At 40.4% G+C, this 20,000-nt stretch overlaps 1 protein-coding gene across 1 annotated transcript in view; it reads left to right on the top strand.

Moving 5' to 3' along the window:
* Positions 1–17,659, top strand: part of LOC128703717 (uncharacterized) — a gene marked incomplete in the record, with an annotated part of 455,126 nt that extends 437,467 nt beyond the window's left edge. The window contains 5 exon segments of the mRNA XM_070101333.1: positions 202–288; positions 9,383–9,428; positions 15,482–15,658; positions 15,883–15,987; positions 16,828–17,659. Of these exon segments, the coding sequence (XP_069957434.1) occupies positions 202–288; positions 9,383–9,428; positions 15,482–15,658; positions 15,883–15,987; positions 16,828–17,069 (657 nt within the window).
* Between the last annotated feature and the right edge of the window lie 2,341 nt (positions 17,660–20,000).

Raw genomic sequence — 20,000 nt, 5'->3', positions numbered from 1 at the left:
ATATATATATATTATATATATTTATTTATATATTTATTTATATATGTATCGTGCCTTGTATTTATTTTAATACATATATTTTTATGTGTGTGTGTGTGTGTGTGTGTGTGTGTGTGTGTGTGTGTGTGTGTGTGTGTGTGTGTGTGTGTGCGAGAAAACGAGGATAGAATACTCTTGATTCCCTGTTCGCTCGCCTTGCAGATGACGGCTGAGGAAGCTCTTAACTATCTCCACGACATCCGCGACCACCTCCGCTACCTCAACCAGCAGGACAACCACCACAACAAGGTGAGTGTTGCTGGTGGTTCAGTCTTCACAACCACAACAACTTCGACAGAGTAAGTGTTGCTACAACCAGTAGAACAATTTCAACAATAGTGACTTTTATTGGAGTTTTAACTGCATGCTCCATGCCATTGTTATTGTTTAAAAAATTGAAATCATTTGCAGTGTTTGGTATTTTATTTGGGTTAAGTTTCAACCTCACCTGGAACTTTATAAAGCCTCTTTGTGCATAGTATTAATTAAAGAGCTTTTGTATATATACAGTTACAAGATGAGGTAAAATTACAAATGACAAGAATGAGATCATTGAATTTAATGTCGAAAGTTAGTTTGACGGAAGATAAAATATTGCATTATTCTTAAGATGATTCTTGAGTGTCTGTGTGTGTTACTAATATAAGAGCTGTTTCCTGATATGTATTCTAACTAGACACACATTGCTTCATAATTTTGCGTTCCTTCATGTCATGATTAAAATGCTATTAGCGTTCAGCCACGCAAGCCTTGATCACATGGTCGATAGAGCGATCACATTTAAGCTCATCAACACGAATATTTAAATATCTTGATGATCTGTCTACGTAAACTTTCTGACAGACATGAAGTAAACGCAGGTGTCAAAAAAATTCGAGATTTCCTGTATTGGGCCGAGCTCTTTGTGGCTTTAACATGTCGAGGCAACCTTGCTAAAATTCTCAGCAAAAGTGGTGTTAGAAGGATGCAAGATTTGGGATTAATTTTTGTTCTGCGTGTGTGTGTATATGCGAAAAGCTCTTTTTCCCGAATTCATATAAAAATGTGAAAAGAATTGGAATGTAATTCCGTGAACACCAGGCGAAACTGAGTACATTCCTCTCTCAAGTCGTCTTAGATTTATATTCAGTGTGCTTGAAGTTAAAAACCATAAATTATTTTCATTTCAACATGTGTTCGGGATAGGTCTAGTACATTTTTCACTACAACCCACCCTTCAGTGCTACCAACCCTTCAGTGCTACCAACCCTTCAGTGCTACCAACCCTTCAGTGCTACCAACCCTTCAGTGCTACCAACCCTTCAGTGCTACCAACCCTTCAGTGCTACCCACCCTTCAGTACTACCAACCCTTCAGTGCTACCCACCCTTCAGTGCTACCCACCCTTCAGTGCTACCAACCCTTCAGTGCTACCAACCCTTCAGTGCTACCAACCCTTCAGTACTACCAACCCTTCAGTGCTACCCACCCTTCAGTGCTACCCACCCTTCAGTGCTACCCACCCTTCAGTGCTACCCACCCTTCAGTGCTACCAACCCTTCAGTGCTACCAACCCTTCAGTACTACCCACCCTTCAGTGCTACCAACCCTTCAGTGCTACCCACCCTTCAGTACTACCAACCCTTCAGTGCTACCCACCCTTCAGTGCTACCCACCCTTCAGTGCTACCAACCCTTCAGTGCTACCAACCCTTCAGTGCTACCAACCCTTCAGTGCTACCCACCCTTCAGTGCTACCAACCCTTCAGTGCTACCAACCCTTCAGTGCTACCCACCCTTCAGTGCTACCCACCCTTCAGTGCTACCAACCCTTCAGTGCTACCAACCCTTCAGTGCTACCAACCCTTCAGTGCTACCCACCCTTCAGTGCTACCCACCCTTCAGTGCTATCCACCCTTCAGTACTACCCACCCTTCAGTGCTACCCACCCTTCAGTGCTACCCACCCTTCAGTACTACCCACCCTTAAGTGCTACCCACCTTTCAGTGCTACCCACCCTTCAGTGCTACAGTGCTACCCACCCTTCAGTGCTACCAACCCTTCAGTGCTACCAACCCTTCAGTGCTACCAACCCTTCAGTGCTACAGTGCTACCCACCCTTCAGCTACCCACCCTTCAGTACTACCCACCCTTCAGTGCTACCCACCCTTCAGTACTACCCACCCTTCAGTGCTACCAACCCTTCAGTGCTACCCACCCTTCAGTGTTACCCACCCTTCAGTGCTACCAACCCTTCAGTGCTACCCACCCTTCAGTACTACCCATTACCCACCCTTCAGTACTACCCATTGCCCACCCTTCAGTACTACCCATTACCCACCCTTCAGTACTACCCATTGCCCACCATTCAGTACTACCCATTACCCACCCTTCAGTACTACCCATTCTTCAATACTACCCACCCTTCAGTACTCCCAACCCTTCAATACTACTCACTCATCAGTACTACCCACCCAACCCTTCAATACTTCCCACACTTCAGTACTTCCTACCCCTAAATACTTCCTAACCCCGTCAGTACTTGCTTCCCCCCTCAATTCTGCCTACCCCGTCAGTACTTCCTACCCCGTCAGCAGTAAATACCCCTTAGTACTTCTTATCCGTCAGTACTACGCACCCTATAGCTCTGCCCCTCAGTACTACCCACTCGTCAGTACTATGTGCCCTACAGTGCTACGCTGTTTCAGTACCACCCTCTTTCCAGTACCACCTTCCTTACGGTACCACCCTTCTTACGATACTACCCTCCTTTAAGTACTACCCTCCTTTCAGTACTACCTCCTTTCAGTACTACCTTCCTTTCAGTACTACCTTCCTTTCAGTACTACCCTCCTTTCAGTACTACCCTCCTTTCAGTACTACCTTCCTTTCAGTACTACCTTCCTTTCAGTACTACCTTCCTTTCAGTACTACCCTCCATTCCGTACTACCTTCCTTCCATACTACCTTCCTTTCAGTACTACCTTCCTTTCAGTACTACCTTCCTTTCAGTACTACCTTCCTTTCAGTACTACCTTCCTTTCAGTACTACCTTCCTTTCAGTACTACCTTCCTTTCAGTACTACCTTCCTTTCAGTACTACCTTCCTTTCAGTACTACCTTCCTTTCAGTACTACCTTCCTTTCAGTACTACCTTCCTTTCAGTACTACCTTCCTTTCAGTACTACCTTCCTTTCAGTACTACCTTCCTTTCAGTACTACCTTCCTTTCAGTACTACCTTCCTTTCAGTACTACCTTCCTTTCAGTACTACCTTCCTTTCAGTACTACCTTCCTTTCAGTACTACCTCCTTTCAGTACTACCTTCCTTTCAGTACTACCTTCCTTTCAGTACTACCTTCCTTTCAGTACTACCTTCCTTTCAGTACTACCTCCTTTCAGTACTACCTTCCTTTCAGTACTACCTTCCTTTCAGTACTACCTTCCTTTCAGTACTACCCTCATTTCAGTACTACCCTCCTTTCAGTACTAACCTCCTTTCAGAACAAACCTCCTTTCAGTACTAACCCCCTGTCAGTACTACCTTCGTTTCAGTAATACCTTCCTTCAGTATTCTCTTCCTTTCAGTACAACCCTCCTTTCAGTAAAACCTTCCTTTCAGTACTACCTTCCTTTCAGTAATACCTTCCTTCAGCACACTTCTCCTTTCAGTACAACCCTCCTTTCAGTACTACCCTCCTGTCAGTACTTCCTTCCTTTCAGTAATACCTTCCTTCAGCACACTTCTCCTTTCAGTACAACCCTCCTTTCAGTACAACCCTCATGTCAGTACTACCTTCCTTTCAGTAATACCTTCCTTCAGTACTCTCCTCCTTTCAGTACTACCCTCATTTCAGTACTACCCTCCTGTCAGTACTACCTACCTTTCAGTAATACCTTCCTTCAGTACTCTCCTCCTTTCAGTACTACCCTCCCTTCAGTACTACCTCCTTTCAGTACTACATCCTTTCAGTACTACCTTCTATTCAGCACTACCCTCTTTTCAGTACAACTCTCCTTTCAGTGCCACCCTCCTTTCAGTGCCACGTTCCTTTCAGCACAACCCTCCTTTCAGTACCACCCTCCTTTCAGTACCACCCTCCTTTCAGTACCACCCTCCTTTCAGTACCAACCTCCTTTCAGTACCAACCTCCTTCGAGTGCCACGCTCCTTTCAGTACCACCCTCATTTCAGAGCTACCCTCCTTTCAGTTCCACCCTCCTTTCAGTACCAACCTACTTTCAGTACCAACCTCCTTCGAGTGCCACGCTCCTTTCAGTACCACCCTCATTTCAGAGCTACCCTCCTTTCAATACCACCCTCCTTTCAGTACCAACCTCCTCTCAGTACCAACCTCCTTCGAGTGCCACGCTCCTTTCAGTACCACCCTCATTTCAGAGCTACCCTCCTTTCAGTTCCACCCTCCTTTCAGTACCAACCTCCTTTCAGTACCAACCTCCTTCGAGTGCCACGCTCCTTTCAGTACCACCCTCATTTCAGAGCTACCCTCCTTTCAGTACCACCCTCCTTTCAGTACCAACCTCCTTTCAGTACCAACCTCCTTCGAGTGCCACGCTCCTTTCAGTACCACCCTCATTTCAGAGCTACCCTCGTTTCAGTACCACCCTCCTTTCAGTACCACCCTCCTTTTAGTACCACCCTCCTTTCAGTTCCACCCTCCTTTCAGTACCACCCTCCTTTCAGTACCAACCTCCTTCCAGTGCCACGCTCCTTTCAGTTCCACCCTCCTTTCAGTACTACCCTCCTTTCAGTACCAACCTCCTTCCAGTGCCACGCTCCTTTCAGTACTACCCTCCTTTCAGTACCACCCTCCTTTCAGTACCACCCTCCTTTCAGTACCGTCCTCCTTCCAGTGCCACGCTCCTTTCAGTACCACCCTCCCTTCAGTACGACCTTCCCTTCAGTACTACCCTCCTTTCAGTACTACCCTCCTTTCAGTACTACCCTCCTTTCAGTATCACCCTCCTTTCAGTACCACCCTCCTTTCAGTACCACGCTCCTTTCAGTACCACTCTCCTTTAAATTCTATCCTCCTTTCTATTCCACCCTCTTTCCTGTCCCACCCTCCTTCCAGTACCACCCTCCATTCAGTACCACCCTCCTTTCAGTACCACCCTCCTTACAATGGCACCCTCCTTCCAGTACCACCCTCCTTTCTATTCCACCCTCCTTCCAGTACCACCCTCCTTTCAGTACCACCCTCCTTCCAGTACCACCCTCATTCCAGTACCCACCTATTTCCAGTACCACCCTCCCTTCTATTCTACCCTCTTTCCAGTACCACCCTTCTTCCAGTACCACCCTCTTTACAGTACCACCCTCCTCCCAGTACAACCCTACTTCCAGTACCACCCTCCTTCTAGTACCCCCTCCTTCCAGGACCACCCTCCTTCCAGTACCACCCTCCTTCCAGTACCACCCTCCTTCTAGTACCACCCTCCTTCCAGTACCACCCTCCTTCCTGTAACACCCTCCTTCCAGTACCACCCTCCTTCCTGTACCACCCTCCTTCCAGTACCACCGTTCTTCCAGTACCACCCTCCTTCCAGTACCACCCTCCTTCCAGTACCACCCTCATTCCAGTACCACCCTCATTCCAGTACCACCCTCCTTCCTGTACCACCCTCCTTCCAGTACCACCCTCCTTCCAGTACCACCCTCCTTCCAGTACCACCCTCCTTCCAGTACCACCCTCCTTCCAGTACCACCCTCCTTCCAGTACCACCCTCCTTCCAGTACCACCCTCCTTCCAGTACCACCCTCCTTCCAGTACCACCCTCCTTCCAGTACCACCCTCCTTCCAGTACCACCCTCCTTCCAGTACCGCCCTCCTTCCAGTACCACCCTCCTTCCAGTACCATCATTCTTTCTGGAAGATTTCAAATGTTTTCATATATTATTTTCTTGTTCATAACTCATTATATCATAATCTTATATAAAAATGCTAGTAAGGCCACTAGGTATTACTAGTAAGGCCACTAGGTATTACTAGTAAGGCCACTAGGTATTACTAGTAAGGCCACTAGGTATTACTAGTAAAGCCATTAGGTAATACTAGCAAGGCCACTAGTTAATACAATTAAAACCACTAGGTAATACTAGCAAGGCCTCTAGGTAATACTAGGAAGACCTCTAGGTAATACTAGCAAGGCCACTAGGCAATACTAGCAAGGCCTCTACGTAATACTAGCAAGGTCTCTAGGTAATACTAGCAAGACCTCTAGGTAATGCTAGCAAGGCCACTAGACAATACTAGCAAGACCTCCAGGTAATACTAGCAAGGTCAATAGGTAATACTAGCAAGGCCACTAGGTAATACTAGCAAGGCGACTAGGTAATACTAGCAAGGCCACTAGGTAATACTAGCAAGACCTCTAGGTAATACTAGCAAGACCTCTAGGTAATACTAGCAAGGCCACTAGGTAATACTAGTAAGACCTCTAGGTAATACTAGCAAGGCGACTAGGTAATACTAGCAAGGCCACTACGTAATACTAGCAAGGTCTCTAGGTAATACTAGCAAGACCTCTAGGTAATGCTAGCATGGCCACTAGACAATACTAGCAAGACCTCCAGGTAATACTAGCAAGGTCAATAGGTAATACTAGCAAGGCCACTAGGTAATACTAGCAAGGCCTCTAGGTAATACTAGCAAGGCCACTAGGTAATACTAGCAAGACCTCTAGGTAATACTAGCAAGGCCACTAGGTAATACTAGTAAGACCTCTAGGTAATACTAGCAAGGCCCCTAGGTAATACTAGCAAGGCCTCTAGGTAATACTAGCAAGGCCCCTAGGTAATACTAGCAAGGCCACTAGGTAATACTAGCAATACCTCTAGGTAATACTAGCAAGGCCACTAGGTAATACTAGCAAGGCCTCTAGGTAATACTAGCAAGGCCCCTAGGTAATACTATCAAGGCCACTAGGTAATACTAACAAGACCTCTAGGTAATACTAGCAAGGCCACTAGGTAATACTAGCAAGGCTTCTAGGTAATACTAGCAAGGCCACTAGGTAATACTAGCAAGACCTCTAGGTAATGCTAGCAAGACCTCTAGGTAATACTAGCAAGGCCTCTAGGTAATACTAGCAAGACCTCTAGGTAATACTAGCAAGACCTCTAGGTAATACTAGCAAGGCCACTAGGTAATACTAGCAAGACCTCTAGGTAATACTAGCAAGGCCTCTAGGTAATACTAGCAAGACCACTAGGTAATACTAGTAAGACCTCTAGGTAATACTAGCAAGGCCCCTAGGTAATACTAGCAAGGCCTCTAGGTAATACTAGCAAGGCCCCTAGGTAATACTAGCAAGGCTACTAGGTAATACTAGCAATACCTCTAGGTAATACTAGCAAGGCCACTAGGTAATACTAGCAAGGCCTCTAGGTAATACTAGCAAGGCCCCTAGGTAATACTAGCAAGGCCACTAGGTAATACTAGCAAGACCTCTAGGTAATACTAGCAAGGCCATTAGGTAATACTAGCAAGGCCACTAGGTAATACTAGTAAGACCTCTAGCTAATACTAGCAAGACCCCTAGGTAATACTAGCAAGGCCTCTAGGTAATACTAGCAAGGCCCCTAGGTAATACTAGCAAGGCCACTAGGTAATACTAGCAAGACCTCTAGGTAATACTAGCAAGGCCACTAGGTAATACTAGCAAGGCCTCTAGGTAATACTAGCAAGGCCCCTAGGTAATACTAGCAAGACCTTTAGGTAATACTAGCAAGGCCCCTAGGTAATAATATCAAGGCCACTAGGTAATACTAACAAGACCTCTAGGTAATACTAGCAAGGCCACTAGGCAATACTAGCAAGACCTCTAGGTAATACTAGCAAGGCCACTAGGCAATACTAGCAAGACCTCTAGGTAATACTAGCAAGGCCACTAGGCAATACTAGCAAGGCCACTAGGTAATACTAGCAAGGCCACTAGGTAATACTAGCAAGGCCACTAGGTAATACTAGCAAGACCTTTAGGTAATACTAGCAAGGCCACTAGGTAATACTAGCAAGGCCACTAGGTAATACTAGCAAGACCTTTAGGTAATACTAGCAAGGCCACTAGGTAATACTAGCAAGGCCACTAGGTAATACTAGCAAGGCCACTAGGTAATACTAGCAAGACCACTAGGTAATACTAGCAAGGCCACTAGGTAATACTAGCAAGACCTCTAGGTAATACTAGCAAGGCCACTAGGTAATACTAGCAAGTTCACTAGGTAATACTAGCAAGTTCACTAGGTAATACTAGCAAGATCACTATTTAATACTAAGTAATTTTCATTCCAGAAATTTCATCCCGGTAATCTGATTTCCGGTATTTCGATCCCACTCATTTTAACTTCCGGTAATTTCACTTCCTATTTAAAAAATAGAAAGGTTTAAAGATTTAGAAAGTTTTGAAATATAACTACCCTAACTTAACTTTCACTTAGCTAACCTAGGTTAACTAACTTAATGAAACTTGGCCTAATCTATCTTACCCAAATTCCAACCAACCTACTCTAACGAAACCTATCCTAACCAAACTTAATGTAAGCTATTTAGTCAACGGAGTGGGATTCGAACCCATGGCAAGATAGTCCTAAGGCTGGTATGACAATGCGCACTAGCCTGCTAGTTTTAGAACTTGCTTGCCGTGGGTTTGATCATCATTTGATTCAGTGAGGTTTTTGCTATAGAATCTTTTCAGTAATGCAATTTAACCTAACAAAACTTAACCTAACTTAGCCAAATTTAATAAAACCTAACTTAACCTAAAATTCATCAAACTTAATTTAATGTAATCTAACGTAACCTAACCCCACATTTTTTATGGAATGTTTATTAAATGTTATGAAAAATATTTTTTGATTCTTTAAGAAGTCGCTCTAATTAAGGGTTGTATAAATGCTTTTAATAAATACTCGAAATAAAATGTTTTTCTAATGCTTATTTTTAATATGATAAGTGAAATTAACAGAGATGAAATGGACAGAGAATTCAATTATCTTCAGTCAAAATGCTGAGAATCAAATTAGGGTCAAATTATCGTGAGTCAAATTATCATTCACAGTTGGCAAGCTTTGTAGTGTAAATAATGTTGACAACAACTGATTAAACTCCAGATTTATAGTAACTAGAAGAGGGTTGAGAAAATTACATTTCAAGGAACAAATGTCATTGCCTTTGTTATTTATCAGATTATTTTTCTAACCTTCGGTAATTTATATACAACGTTAAATTTAATTATTTCAGAAGTTTAGATTTCAGTGGAGTGGTTCAATTATTTTATTTATCCAACATGTGCATGAAGTACACCGCTTTAAATTAATACCTTTTTTCTTTTATTGTTGTAGGATTCTCAGAGTGATTACAAGATTCTCTCCAAGAAGAATGGACCTCGTAAATATCTGTTTTATTTTTTGGTTGATATTGAATTATATACTAGTAGGACATGCTTTCTTGTCTTCATACTTAGATGTTCTGCTTGTAGTATATATATATATATATATATATATATATATATATATATATATATATATATATATATATATATATATATATATATATATATATATACAAACACTGATCTCTGGCTGAAGGAGACTCGAACCTACGAACCTTGGAACGAGGTACGCAGTGCTATACCAATCTCTCCACACTGGACCAATACCTTGGCGTCCAGCTTGCGCTAGACTTGCGCTAGACTTTGATCCAAGGCAGCCAGCTTTCAGGGAGAAAGCTTACAGTTTTTCATCTCATCCCCTGCATGCATCAGCCTTACTACAGATTTTAACAAAGCAAGGAATTCGCAAAAGCAGGCGATGCATGCAGGGGATGAGATGAAAAGCTGTAAGCCTTCTCCCTGAAAGCTGGCTGCCTTGGATCAAAGTCTAGCGCAAGCTGGACACCAAGGTATTGGTCCAGTGTGGTGTGATTGGTGTAGCACTGCGTACCTTGTTCCAAGGTTCGTAGGTTCGAGTCTCCTCCAGCCAGAGATCAGTGTTTGTGTATATTTCGCATGCTCTTGCGAATTCCTTGTATATATATATATATATATATATATATATATATATATATATATATATATATATATATATATATATATATATATATCCTAGATAGTAGGTTGGTAGACAGCAGCCGACAAGGGAGGTACTACCGTCCTGCATGTAGTTGTTTTACATGATGGTAGGATTGCGGGTGTCTTTTTTCTGTCTCATAAACATGCAAAATTTCAGGTACGTCTTGCTACTTCTACTTACACTTAGGTCACACTACACACACATGTACAAGCATATATATACACACCCCGCTGGGTTTTCTTCTATTTTCTTACTAGTTCATGTTCTTGTTTATTTCCTCTTATCTCCATTGGAAAGTGGAACAGAATTCTTCCTCCGTAAGCCATGCTTATGGAGTAAAATGCCGGGAGCAATGGGCCGGGAGCAATGGGCTAGTAACCCCTTCTCCTGTATATATTACTAAATGTAAAAGGAGAAACTTTCGTTTTTCCTTTTAGGCCACCCTGCCTCGGTGGGATACGGCGGGTGTGTTGAAAGAAGAAAGATATATATTTTTGACTCACGAAATCGTAATGACATGATTGCAAACAAACCATACCATGGGCGGGGTTTGAACGCGTCGGTCTGGAGTTTTGAGACTCTCTGACCGCGGGTTCAAATCCCGCCGGTGGTATGGTTTGATATATATTTTTATTATTATTATTAACACACTGGCCGATTCCCACCAAGGCAGGTTGGCCCTTAAAAGAAAAACTTTCACCATCATTCACTCCATCACTGTCTTGCCAGAAGGGTGCTTTACACTACAGTTTTTTTTAAACTGCAACATTAAGAGAGTGGTGAAGCAATGTAAAAAGAGAGCAAATGAGAGAGTGGGTGAGATGTTATCAACAAATTTTGTTGAAAATAAGAAAAAGTTTTGGAATGAGATTAACAAGTTGAAGAAGCCAAGAGAACAAATGGATTTGTTAGTTGAAAATAGGAGTTATTAAATGGAGAGTTAGAGGTATTGGGAAGATGGAGGGAATATTTTGAGGAATTGTTAAATGTTGATGAAGATAGGGAAGCTGTGATTTTATGTATAGGGCAAGGAGGAATGAAATCTTGTAGGAGTAAGGAAGAGTCAGTTGTGAGTGTGGGAGAAGTTCGTGAGGCAGTAAGTAAAATGAAAGGGGGTAAGGCAGCCGGGATTGATGGGATAAAGATAGAAATGTTAAAAGCAGGTTGGGATATAGTTTTGGAGTGGTTGGTGCTATTATTTAATAAATGTATGGAATAGGGTAAGGTACCTAGGGATTGGCAGAGAGTATGTATAGTTCCTCTGTATAAAGGCAATGGGGACAAAAGAGAGTGCAAAAATTATAGGGGGATAAGTCTGTTGAGTATACCTGGTAAAGTGTTTGGTAGAGTTATTATTGAAAGAATTAAGAGTAAGACGGATAATAGGATAGCAGATGAACAAGGAGGCTTTAGGAAAGGTAGGGGGTGTGTGGACCAGGTGTTTACAGTGAAACATGTAAGTGAACAGTATTTAGATAAGGGTAAAGAGATTTTTGTGGTATTTATGGATTTGGAAAAGGCGTATGACAAGGTGGATAGGGGGGCAATGTGGCAGATGATTGCAGGTGTATGGTATAGGAGGTAGGTTACTGAAAGCAGTGAAGAATTTTTACGAGGATAGCGAGGCTCAAGTTAGAGTATGAAAGAAAGAGGAGATTATTTCCCAGTAAAAGTAGGCCTTAGACAAGGATGTGTGATGTCACCGTGGTTATTTAATATGTTTATAGGTGGGGTTGTAAGAGAAGTAAATGCGAGGGTTTTGGCAAGAGGCGTGGAGTTAAAAGTTAAAGAATCACGTATAAAGTGGGAGTTGTCACAGTTGCTCTTTGCTGATGACACTGTGTTCTTGGGAGATTCTGAAGAGAAGTTGTAGAGGTTGATGGATGAATTTGGTAGTATGTAAAAGAAGAAAATTAAAAGTGAATACAGGAAAGAGTAAGGTTATGAGGATAACAAAAAGATTTGGTGATGAAAGATTGGATATCAGATTGGAGGGAGAGAGTATGGAGGAGGTGAATGTATTCAGATATTTGAGAGTGGACGTGTCAGCGGGGAGTGTATGAGAGTACAGTTTTACCAACGCTCTTATATGGGTGTGAAGCATGGGTGATGAATGCTGCAGCGAGGAGAAGCCTGGAGGCAGTGGAGATGTCATGAATGAGGGCAATGTGTGGTGTGAATATAATGCAGAAAATTCGTAGTTTGGAAGTTAGGAGGAGGTGCGGAATTGCCAAAACTGTTGTCCAGAGGGCTGAGAAAGGGTTGTTGAGGTGGTTCGGACATGTAGAGATAATGGAACAAAACAGAATGACTTCAAGAGTGTATCAGTCTGTAGTGGAAGGAAGGCGGGGTAGGGGTCGGCCTAGGAAAGGTTGGAGGGAGGGGGTAAAGGAGGTTTTGTGTGCGAGGGGCTTGGACTTATAGCGGGCATGCGTGAGCGTGTTTGATAGGAGTGAATGGAGACAAATGGTTTTTAATACTTGACGTGCTGTTGGAGTGTGAGCAAAGTAACATTTATGAAGGGATTCAGGGAAACAGGCAGGCCGGACTTGAGTCCTGGAGATGGGAAGTACAGTGCCTGCATTCTGAAGGAGGGGTGTTAACTTCTCTCTTTTTCTCCATATACTCTTCCCTCCTTGCATCACTTCTTTGTAAAAACTTCTCATATGCTAACTTTTTCTCCCTTAATACTCTCTTTACATCATCATTCCAGCAATCGCTCCTCTTCCCTCCTGCACCCACTTTCCTGTAGCCACAAACTTCTGCTGAACACTCTAACACTACATTTTTAAACCTACCCCATACTTCTTCGACTCCATTGCCTATGCTCTCATTAGCCCATCTATCCTCCAATAACTGTTTATATCTTACCCTAACTGCCTCCTCTTTTAATATATAAACCTTCACCTCTCTCTTCCCTGATGCTTCTACCATATATATATATATATATATATATATATATATATATATATATATATATATATATATATATATATATATATATATATATCAATAACAACAATGCACTAGCCAAGGACTCGAACCCATGCCACTTTGGCCTGCCTCATGGTGGGCGAAAACACATGACGCCCTAATCCACTGGACCAGACCCAGACGATCCTTAAGAGTAGCGTATCCAGCGGAACTGGATGTTGTACTCGCTACCCAAGGACACACCATGGTGTGGATGATTCTAAGCTAATTTCCTTCTAGTCCCTGTTTGGTGTACTAGTACAACGAGCAGTATTTTATATTATTGTGACCACGAACGAGTGGTATTGATCAATAACAACACTGCACTAGCCAAGGACTCGAACCCATGCTGCTTTGGCCTTGTTATTGTTAGTGTTGTTATTGATCAATACCACTCGTTCGTGGTCACAATAATATAAAATACTGCTCGTTGTACTAGTACACCAAACAGGGACTAGAAGGAAATTAGCCTAGAGTCATCCACACCATCGTGTGTCCTTGGGTAGCGAGTACAACATCCAGTTCCGCAGGATGCACTACTCTTAAGGATCATATAATTATTTATTGTTTTATTAACAACTTCAACTTTGCAACATTCAAAGTTATACTCCCTTAATCGGGCAGGCCTTAGTACATTATGGCCTTCACAGATTACCAATTGTTCAAAAAATAACCATCAGAATTCCATTTATATGGGCTCATTCACCTTATATTGAGATACTCTAACAACTCTAGGGAGTTCAGTTTGAAATTCTATTTTCTAATTTGCCCCATTAAGGGTTAAAGTCGAATCTCTTGTTGTCTAAGTGGTTATCGCGGTTTCCATTTTTCACTTATCTGTACAATACTCATTAATAGTAATCCAGTGAAAGGAGTAGTTAATAGTTTGTTAAATTATTTCTTACATTCCTTTAGAACTTTTGAAAACAGCTCGTCAGGACCTGGTCACATGTTTGTTCTCACTCTGTCTAGGTGTGTGAAGACCATGTCACTAGTGACTGTGATAATATGTAATTTAGTTTCCTCTTGACGTTTAATTACTATTTCTGGGATATTTTTCTTACCATCTTGTGTAAAAACAGTAAGCTCAGTTACGCTTAATTAAGCCTATTATTAATCCTATTTATCCAAAAGGAAATCTATTTTGTTAGTCTTTGAATCCCTCACAGCCTTCTTTTAACATTCTTTTGGCTTTCAATAATCCATTTTTTACTTCTTTCTTAAATTGAATAAGTTGATAAACAAAGTGGACCTCCCCTTCGGTTCGTCTGCATATACCTCTCTTTCTACCCAAGTTAGATTTTAATCCATTGCTTTAAAATTATTTTAATTTATGTCTCATAAAATTTCTCCCTTTGGAACATATGTGGTTTGGGTATCTTGCACAGTGCTTTGGAAAATGTACTTTGGCATCCATCACCACAGTCTGTCTGGCCCCATTAATGATAATCCCTAGTTAGGCTAACCAGCCTTAACTATTAATGTAATTCCTTAAGCCCACATAATCTGCAGTGGAAAAATGAAGATCTTAAAATTACTTTCGTTCTTTCTGTCTTCTTTCAACACACCGGCCGTATCCCACCAAGGCAGGGTGGCTTAAAAGGAAAAACGAAAGTTTCTCCTTTTACATTTAGTAATATATACAGGAGAAGGGGTTACTAGCCCCTTGCTCCTGGCATTTTAGTCGCCTCTTACAACACGCATGACTTACAGAGGAAGAATTCTGTTCCACTTCCCCATGGAGGTAAGAGGAAATAAACAAGAACAAGAACTAGAAAGAAAATAGAAGAAATCCCATAGGGGTGTGTATATATATGCTTGTACATGTATGTGTAGTGTGATCTAAGTGTAAGTAGAAGTAGCAAGACGTACCTGAAATCTTGCATGTGTATGAGACAGAAAAAAAGACACCAGCAACCCTACCATCGTGTAAAACAATTACAGGCTTCCGTTTTGCACTCACCTGGCAGGACGGTAGTACCTCCCAGGGCGGCTGCTGTCTATCAACCTACTACCTAGGATTACTTTAGTTGCTTGGGTAATTCCATGACATACTGAAACTAAGTGATTTGTGATTTTTTTCTCGAAGCTGTTCACTCGCTTCAAGATGATTTTTTAAAGGAGCCTTTTTTTTTTGTCAGAACCAAGGTTATTTCTTCTTGTAGGCTCTATCACAAACTGTTTTAAAAGGCAATTACGGACTATTTCTAGACATTTGCAAAACTGTAGATTTCCTATTAAAATAATTAAATAAATTTATCCATGTAGAATTTAAGTTTATCTGAAGGCAAAGAGAAGAAATAACTAGAATTCAATCTCCCTCCTCCCCCTCGAATACTACGTGAATGGAACTCATTGACTACTACACTAACCTCAAAATATATCTCGCCCTACCAGCTCTGTCTCTCACGGAGATGAATCTGGGGGACCCAGAGGGAATCCTTACTCCTGAAATGGACTATGAGAGCATCATGGAGAAGCTAAAGAATGAGGACTACATCTACACCGAGTACTCTCTTGAGGAGGTCATCTACCAGCTAGCCAAGATCCTCTTCAAGCAGGCCATGCACAGGGGTGAGTCGAGAATCTCATTATGGGTGACTGATCATTTAATCGATTCCTGCTGACAAATTGATCACTACATGAGACTTTTTACTGATATACATTTATCAGTACATGGGACTATTTTACTAATATACATTGGATAATAAAGAGAAGCTAATCACTGTATTTTATGGTTGCATAGTAATGCAATAAATCTAGCAGTTCCCTTCTAGCATAATCTTGTTGCATTACAGAGGGAGATTTAGGGTCTGAGAAAGCACTGCAAGAAGTAGCGGCCCTGCTAGAGAAGGAAGCAGCCCGGGGAGCCATCACGCCAGAGGTGGAGAAGAAGGTCCTCGGTAAGTGGTTTGGAGGGAGAAAGAGGGAGGAACGAAGGTAGGGAAAGGGGAACAAAATATTGAGATAAAGAGTGAAGGGAGACAAACAGAAAACAAACTCGGAAGCATGATACAATTATTAGATGCTCCAAGCCAATGACAGGTATAGCAGCTAGCTAGAGAAGGATGAACATATAATAATATTAAAAAAATATTAATGCAAATTAACTAATTCATATGATTCATCAAGGAAGCTGTTGACAAGTGGAAATTATGGGGAAGATTAAGGATACACCGTGTAAACTATGTAAACTAAAACACACACATGTATACAACTGGCCTGGTCTAGGGAATTCTTCTCACGGAGAAAGTAGGTTTATCTGTCTTCTAAGAATAGATGCAGTTTCCCTCTATATTCCTTCTTTTTCATTACCTTTGATAAGAATCTCCTAGACCAAGCCAATAACAAGTTTAATTAACTACTTAAACGCTACTTAGAGGTTACGAGGAACTGATCAGTGAATTGCCATCTAGATTTGCTACACTACCATGTATGTTTGCTTAAAACATAAACCGGACTTTCCACCGAGACATTATTAGTTCCGTGGGGTCTGCAGCACATAACTTGTCAAAATGGTTAGAATGTTAGTTGGTAAGTACACGGAAAGCAGATATCGTGTGGGTGTCGTAGGGCTGGCGTAGACTTCCATATCCTCCAGTAACACGTACAGAATCATTTCTGATAATGCTCTTTGAGGCATTTCCATGGGGATGGCTAAATATTCTTTGGTTGCAAGATATTTGCTATGAATGCCTCGCAAATATATGAAAGAATCTTTACTGAATTGTTTTGTTTTTCAGATGTAATGGTGAATTCTTTGGTCGACAGTCTCAGTGAAAAAGAATTTCAAGCCGATCCTGGTTCCATGATTGGCGGATTGTACTTCAAGCCTGCCAGTGAAAGCTCTTTTCCTGTGGGAAACTCGCCTATGATTGCTGGCTCCAATTTCAAACCTTCCAGTGAAATGTTCCATCTTTCAAAGGCAACAACGAAGAGGGAAGCTCCCGATGATAAAAAGGAAGTGGCAGAGAAGAAAGACTAAAGAATTAATGGAATATCAGAATAGGAAAGAAGAGTAAGATGAGAAAGAAGAGGAAGAAGAGGTGTTGTATACTATTATCAGTGATACAGGAGATTACACACACACACACACAAATGCACGCACGCACAGAGTTTCTTCATATATATATATATATATATATATATATATATATATATATATATATATATATATATTAGGAATCAGTTTAAATAATGCAGGAAAAACAGCTCTTTCAGGTCTGCACAGGTGTAAATCATGTTTCTCTATATCCCTGAGATCTTTCCTGACCTTTGTGGCGCTGAGGACGGGATGAAACTATTCCAAAATTATATGAAATCGAATGTTTTTATTCACTGAAGTCTTTGCATACATACAGTATACAATGAACCTCAGTTTGGAGCTCTCCCAAGCCAGTGAATTTAGTAAAACATAGTTAAAATTCCTCTCATGTGTGTGGTGCTCTTGGGTAATTCTGGTTTGAGCACAAGACTATTCTGACATGGAAACTGTATATCATGATTTGCACTTGACTTGAGTTGGGCCCTTTACTTGAACATGATATATATATATATATATATATATATATATATATATATATATATATATATATATATATATATATATATATATATATATATATATACAGCAACAGCCCCAGGGAGGTACTACCATCCTTCCAAGTGAGTGTAAAACGAAAGCCTGTAATTGTTTTACATGATGGTAGGATTGCTGGTGTCCATTTTTCAGTCTTATAAACATGCAAGGTTTCAGGTACATCTTGCTACTTCTACTTACACTTAGGTCACACTACACATACATGTACAAGCATATATATATACACACCCCTCTGGGTTTTCTTATATTTTCTTACTAGTTCTTGTTCTTGTTGTTTATTTCCTTACCTCCATGGGGAAGTGGAACAGAATTCTTCCTCCGTAAGCCATGCGTGTTGTAGGAGGCAACTAAAATGCCGGGAGCAAGGGGCTAGTAACCTCTTCTCCTGTATATATTACTAAATGTAAAAGGAGAAACTTTCGTTTTTCCTTTTGGGCCACCCCGCCTCGGTGGGATACGGCCGGTGTGTTGAAAGAAATATATATATATATATATATATATAATATATATATATATATATATATATATAATATATATATATAATCTTTCTTTCTTCTTTCAACACACTGGCCGCATCCCACCGAGGCGGGGTGGCCCAAAAGGAATAACGAAAGTTTCTCCTTTTACATTTAGTAATATATACAGGAGACGGGGTTACTAGCCCCTTGCCCCTGGCATTTTACTGCCTCTTACAACACGCATGGCTTACGGAGAAAGAATTCTGTTCCACTTCCCCATAGAGATAAGAGGAAATAAACAAGAACAAGAACTAGAAAGAAAATAGCAGAAAACCCAGGGGGGCGTGTATATATATGCTTGTACATGTGTGTGTAGTGTGACCTAAGTGTAAGTAGAAGTAGCAAGACGTACCTGTAATCTTACATATTTATGATTCAGACAAAAGACACCAGCAATCCTACCATCATGTAAAACAATTACAGGCTTTCGTTTCACATTCACTTGGAAGGACTGTAGTACCCCCCTGGATGGTTGCTGTCTACCAACCTACTACCTAAATATATATATATATATATATATATATATATATATATATATATATATATATATATATATATATATATATATATATATATAAATATATATATATATATATATATATATATATATATATATATATATATATATATATATATATATATATATATATATATATTATATTTATTGTTTCTTATATCACAAATTTAGCTTCCTATGCTATGTATTCATGTATTTAGAAAATCCAAATATATAAATATACTAATATTTTAAGTTGCATCAATAGCATGCAAGAGCAACCTACAGACTACTGTTTTACAGTGTATTATATTTCCTCATCACTTTTTTGCCAGCTGTATATTATATGCTGGACACTTCGGGAGATTCTATTACCAGCTATAGATATGCTGAGCCCATCTGAATATAATGATGTATCTTTTCTTGACATCCATTAGTACAAAAGATGAAAAAAAAAATATTTAGAAGCTAGAAATAAGGAGCCTTAAAACATTCTCTTTGGCGACAGTGGGTGTCAACGTTAATGAAGGAGAATGGAACTTATTCATGTCCTAGACCAGATTTTCTTTCCGTAATATCTGTCCATTATTACTGAGATTTTACTGACTCTTTTTATCCGAAGGAATTATTCTTGAATGTCCCATTCAATTGTTTGCTTAAACTCCTTAGCTAATCCTTTACAGCTAGTAGATAATTTATTGTACAGATGTAACAAGGTCTATAAAAACTTCATTTTAGTAAGCAGATCTCCTAGTACCCTTATGTACACGAATTTAAATTTTGTGTTCTCTCTTATTTACTGGATGAAAACTGTGGTGACTTTTAGGGATTTTAATGTGAATCTTTTGCTTAAGTTTGTCGTAAGTTGAAAACTTTTCGTTAAAATGAATTATTTTAATATTTAAATTAACTGTAAAAATTTATTTACTCTCTATGTTATTATTTTAACACACGTTTTAATATTACAATAAAAATAAGTAAGAAAAATTTTTCCAATCTCGCATCTAAGCCAAAAAAATTCACTATCATTTTAATGCCTCTTTTTCTTACTTTCTGACCCTCAACTGTTTATATTATTATTATTATTATTATTATTATTATTATTATTGTTATTATTATTATTATTATTATTATTATTATTATTATTATTATTATTATTATTATTATTATTAATATTATTACAACAGGAAAGTGTTAACTGGTCCAGGTTATTCAGTGCTTGAGAAATGGGAGACAATCAGGTTTGATCCAAGGAAGTGAAAGGTAGAATCAATACCATAAATTCATAGCCATTAATTGGCA

This window comes from Cherax quadricarinatus, chromosome 76 (genome assembly GCF_038502225.1).
Source record: "Cherax quadricarinatus isolate ZL_2023a chromosome 76, ASM3850222v1, whole genome shotgun sequence".
Taxonomy (NCBI): Eukaryota; Metazoa; Arthropoda; class Malacostraca; order Decapoda; family Parastacidae; genus Cherax; species Cherax quadricarinatus.
This window is presented reverse-complemented; position numbering and strand designations above follow the sequence as displayed.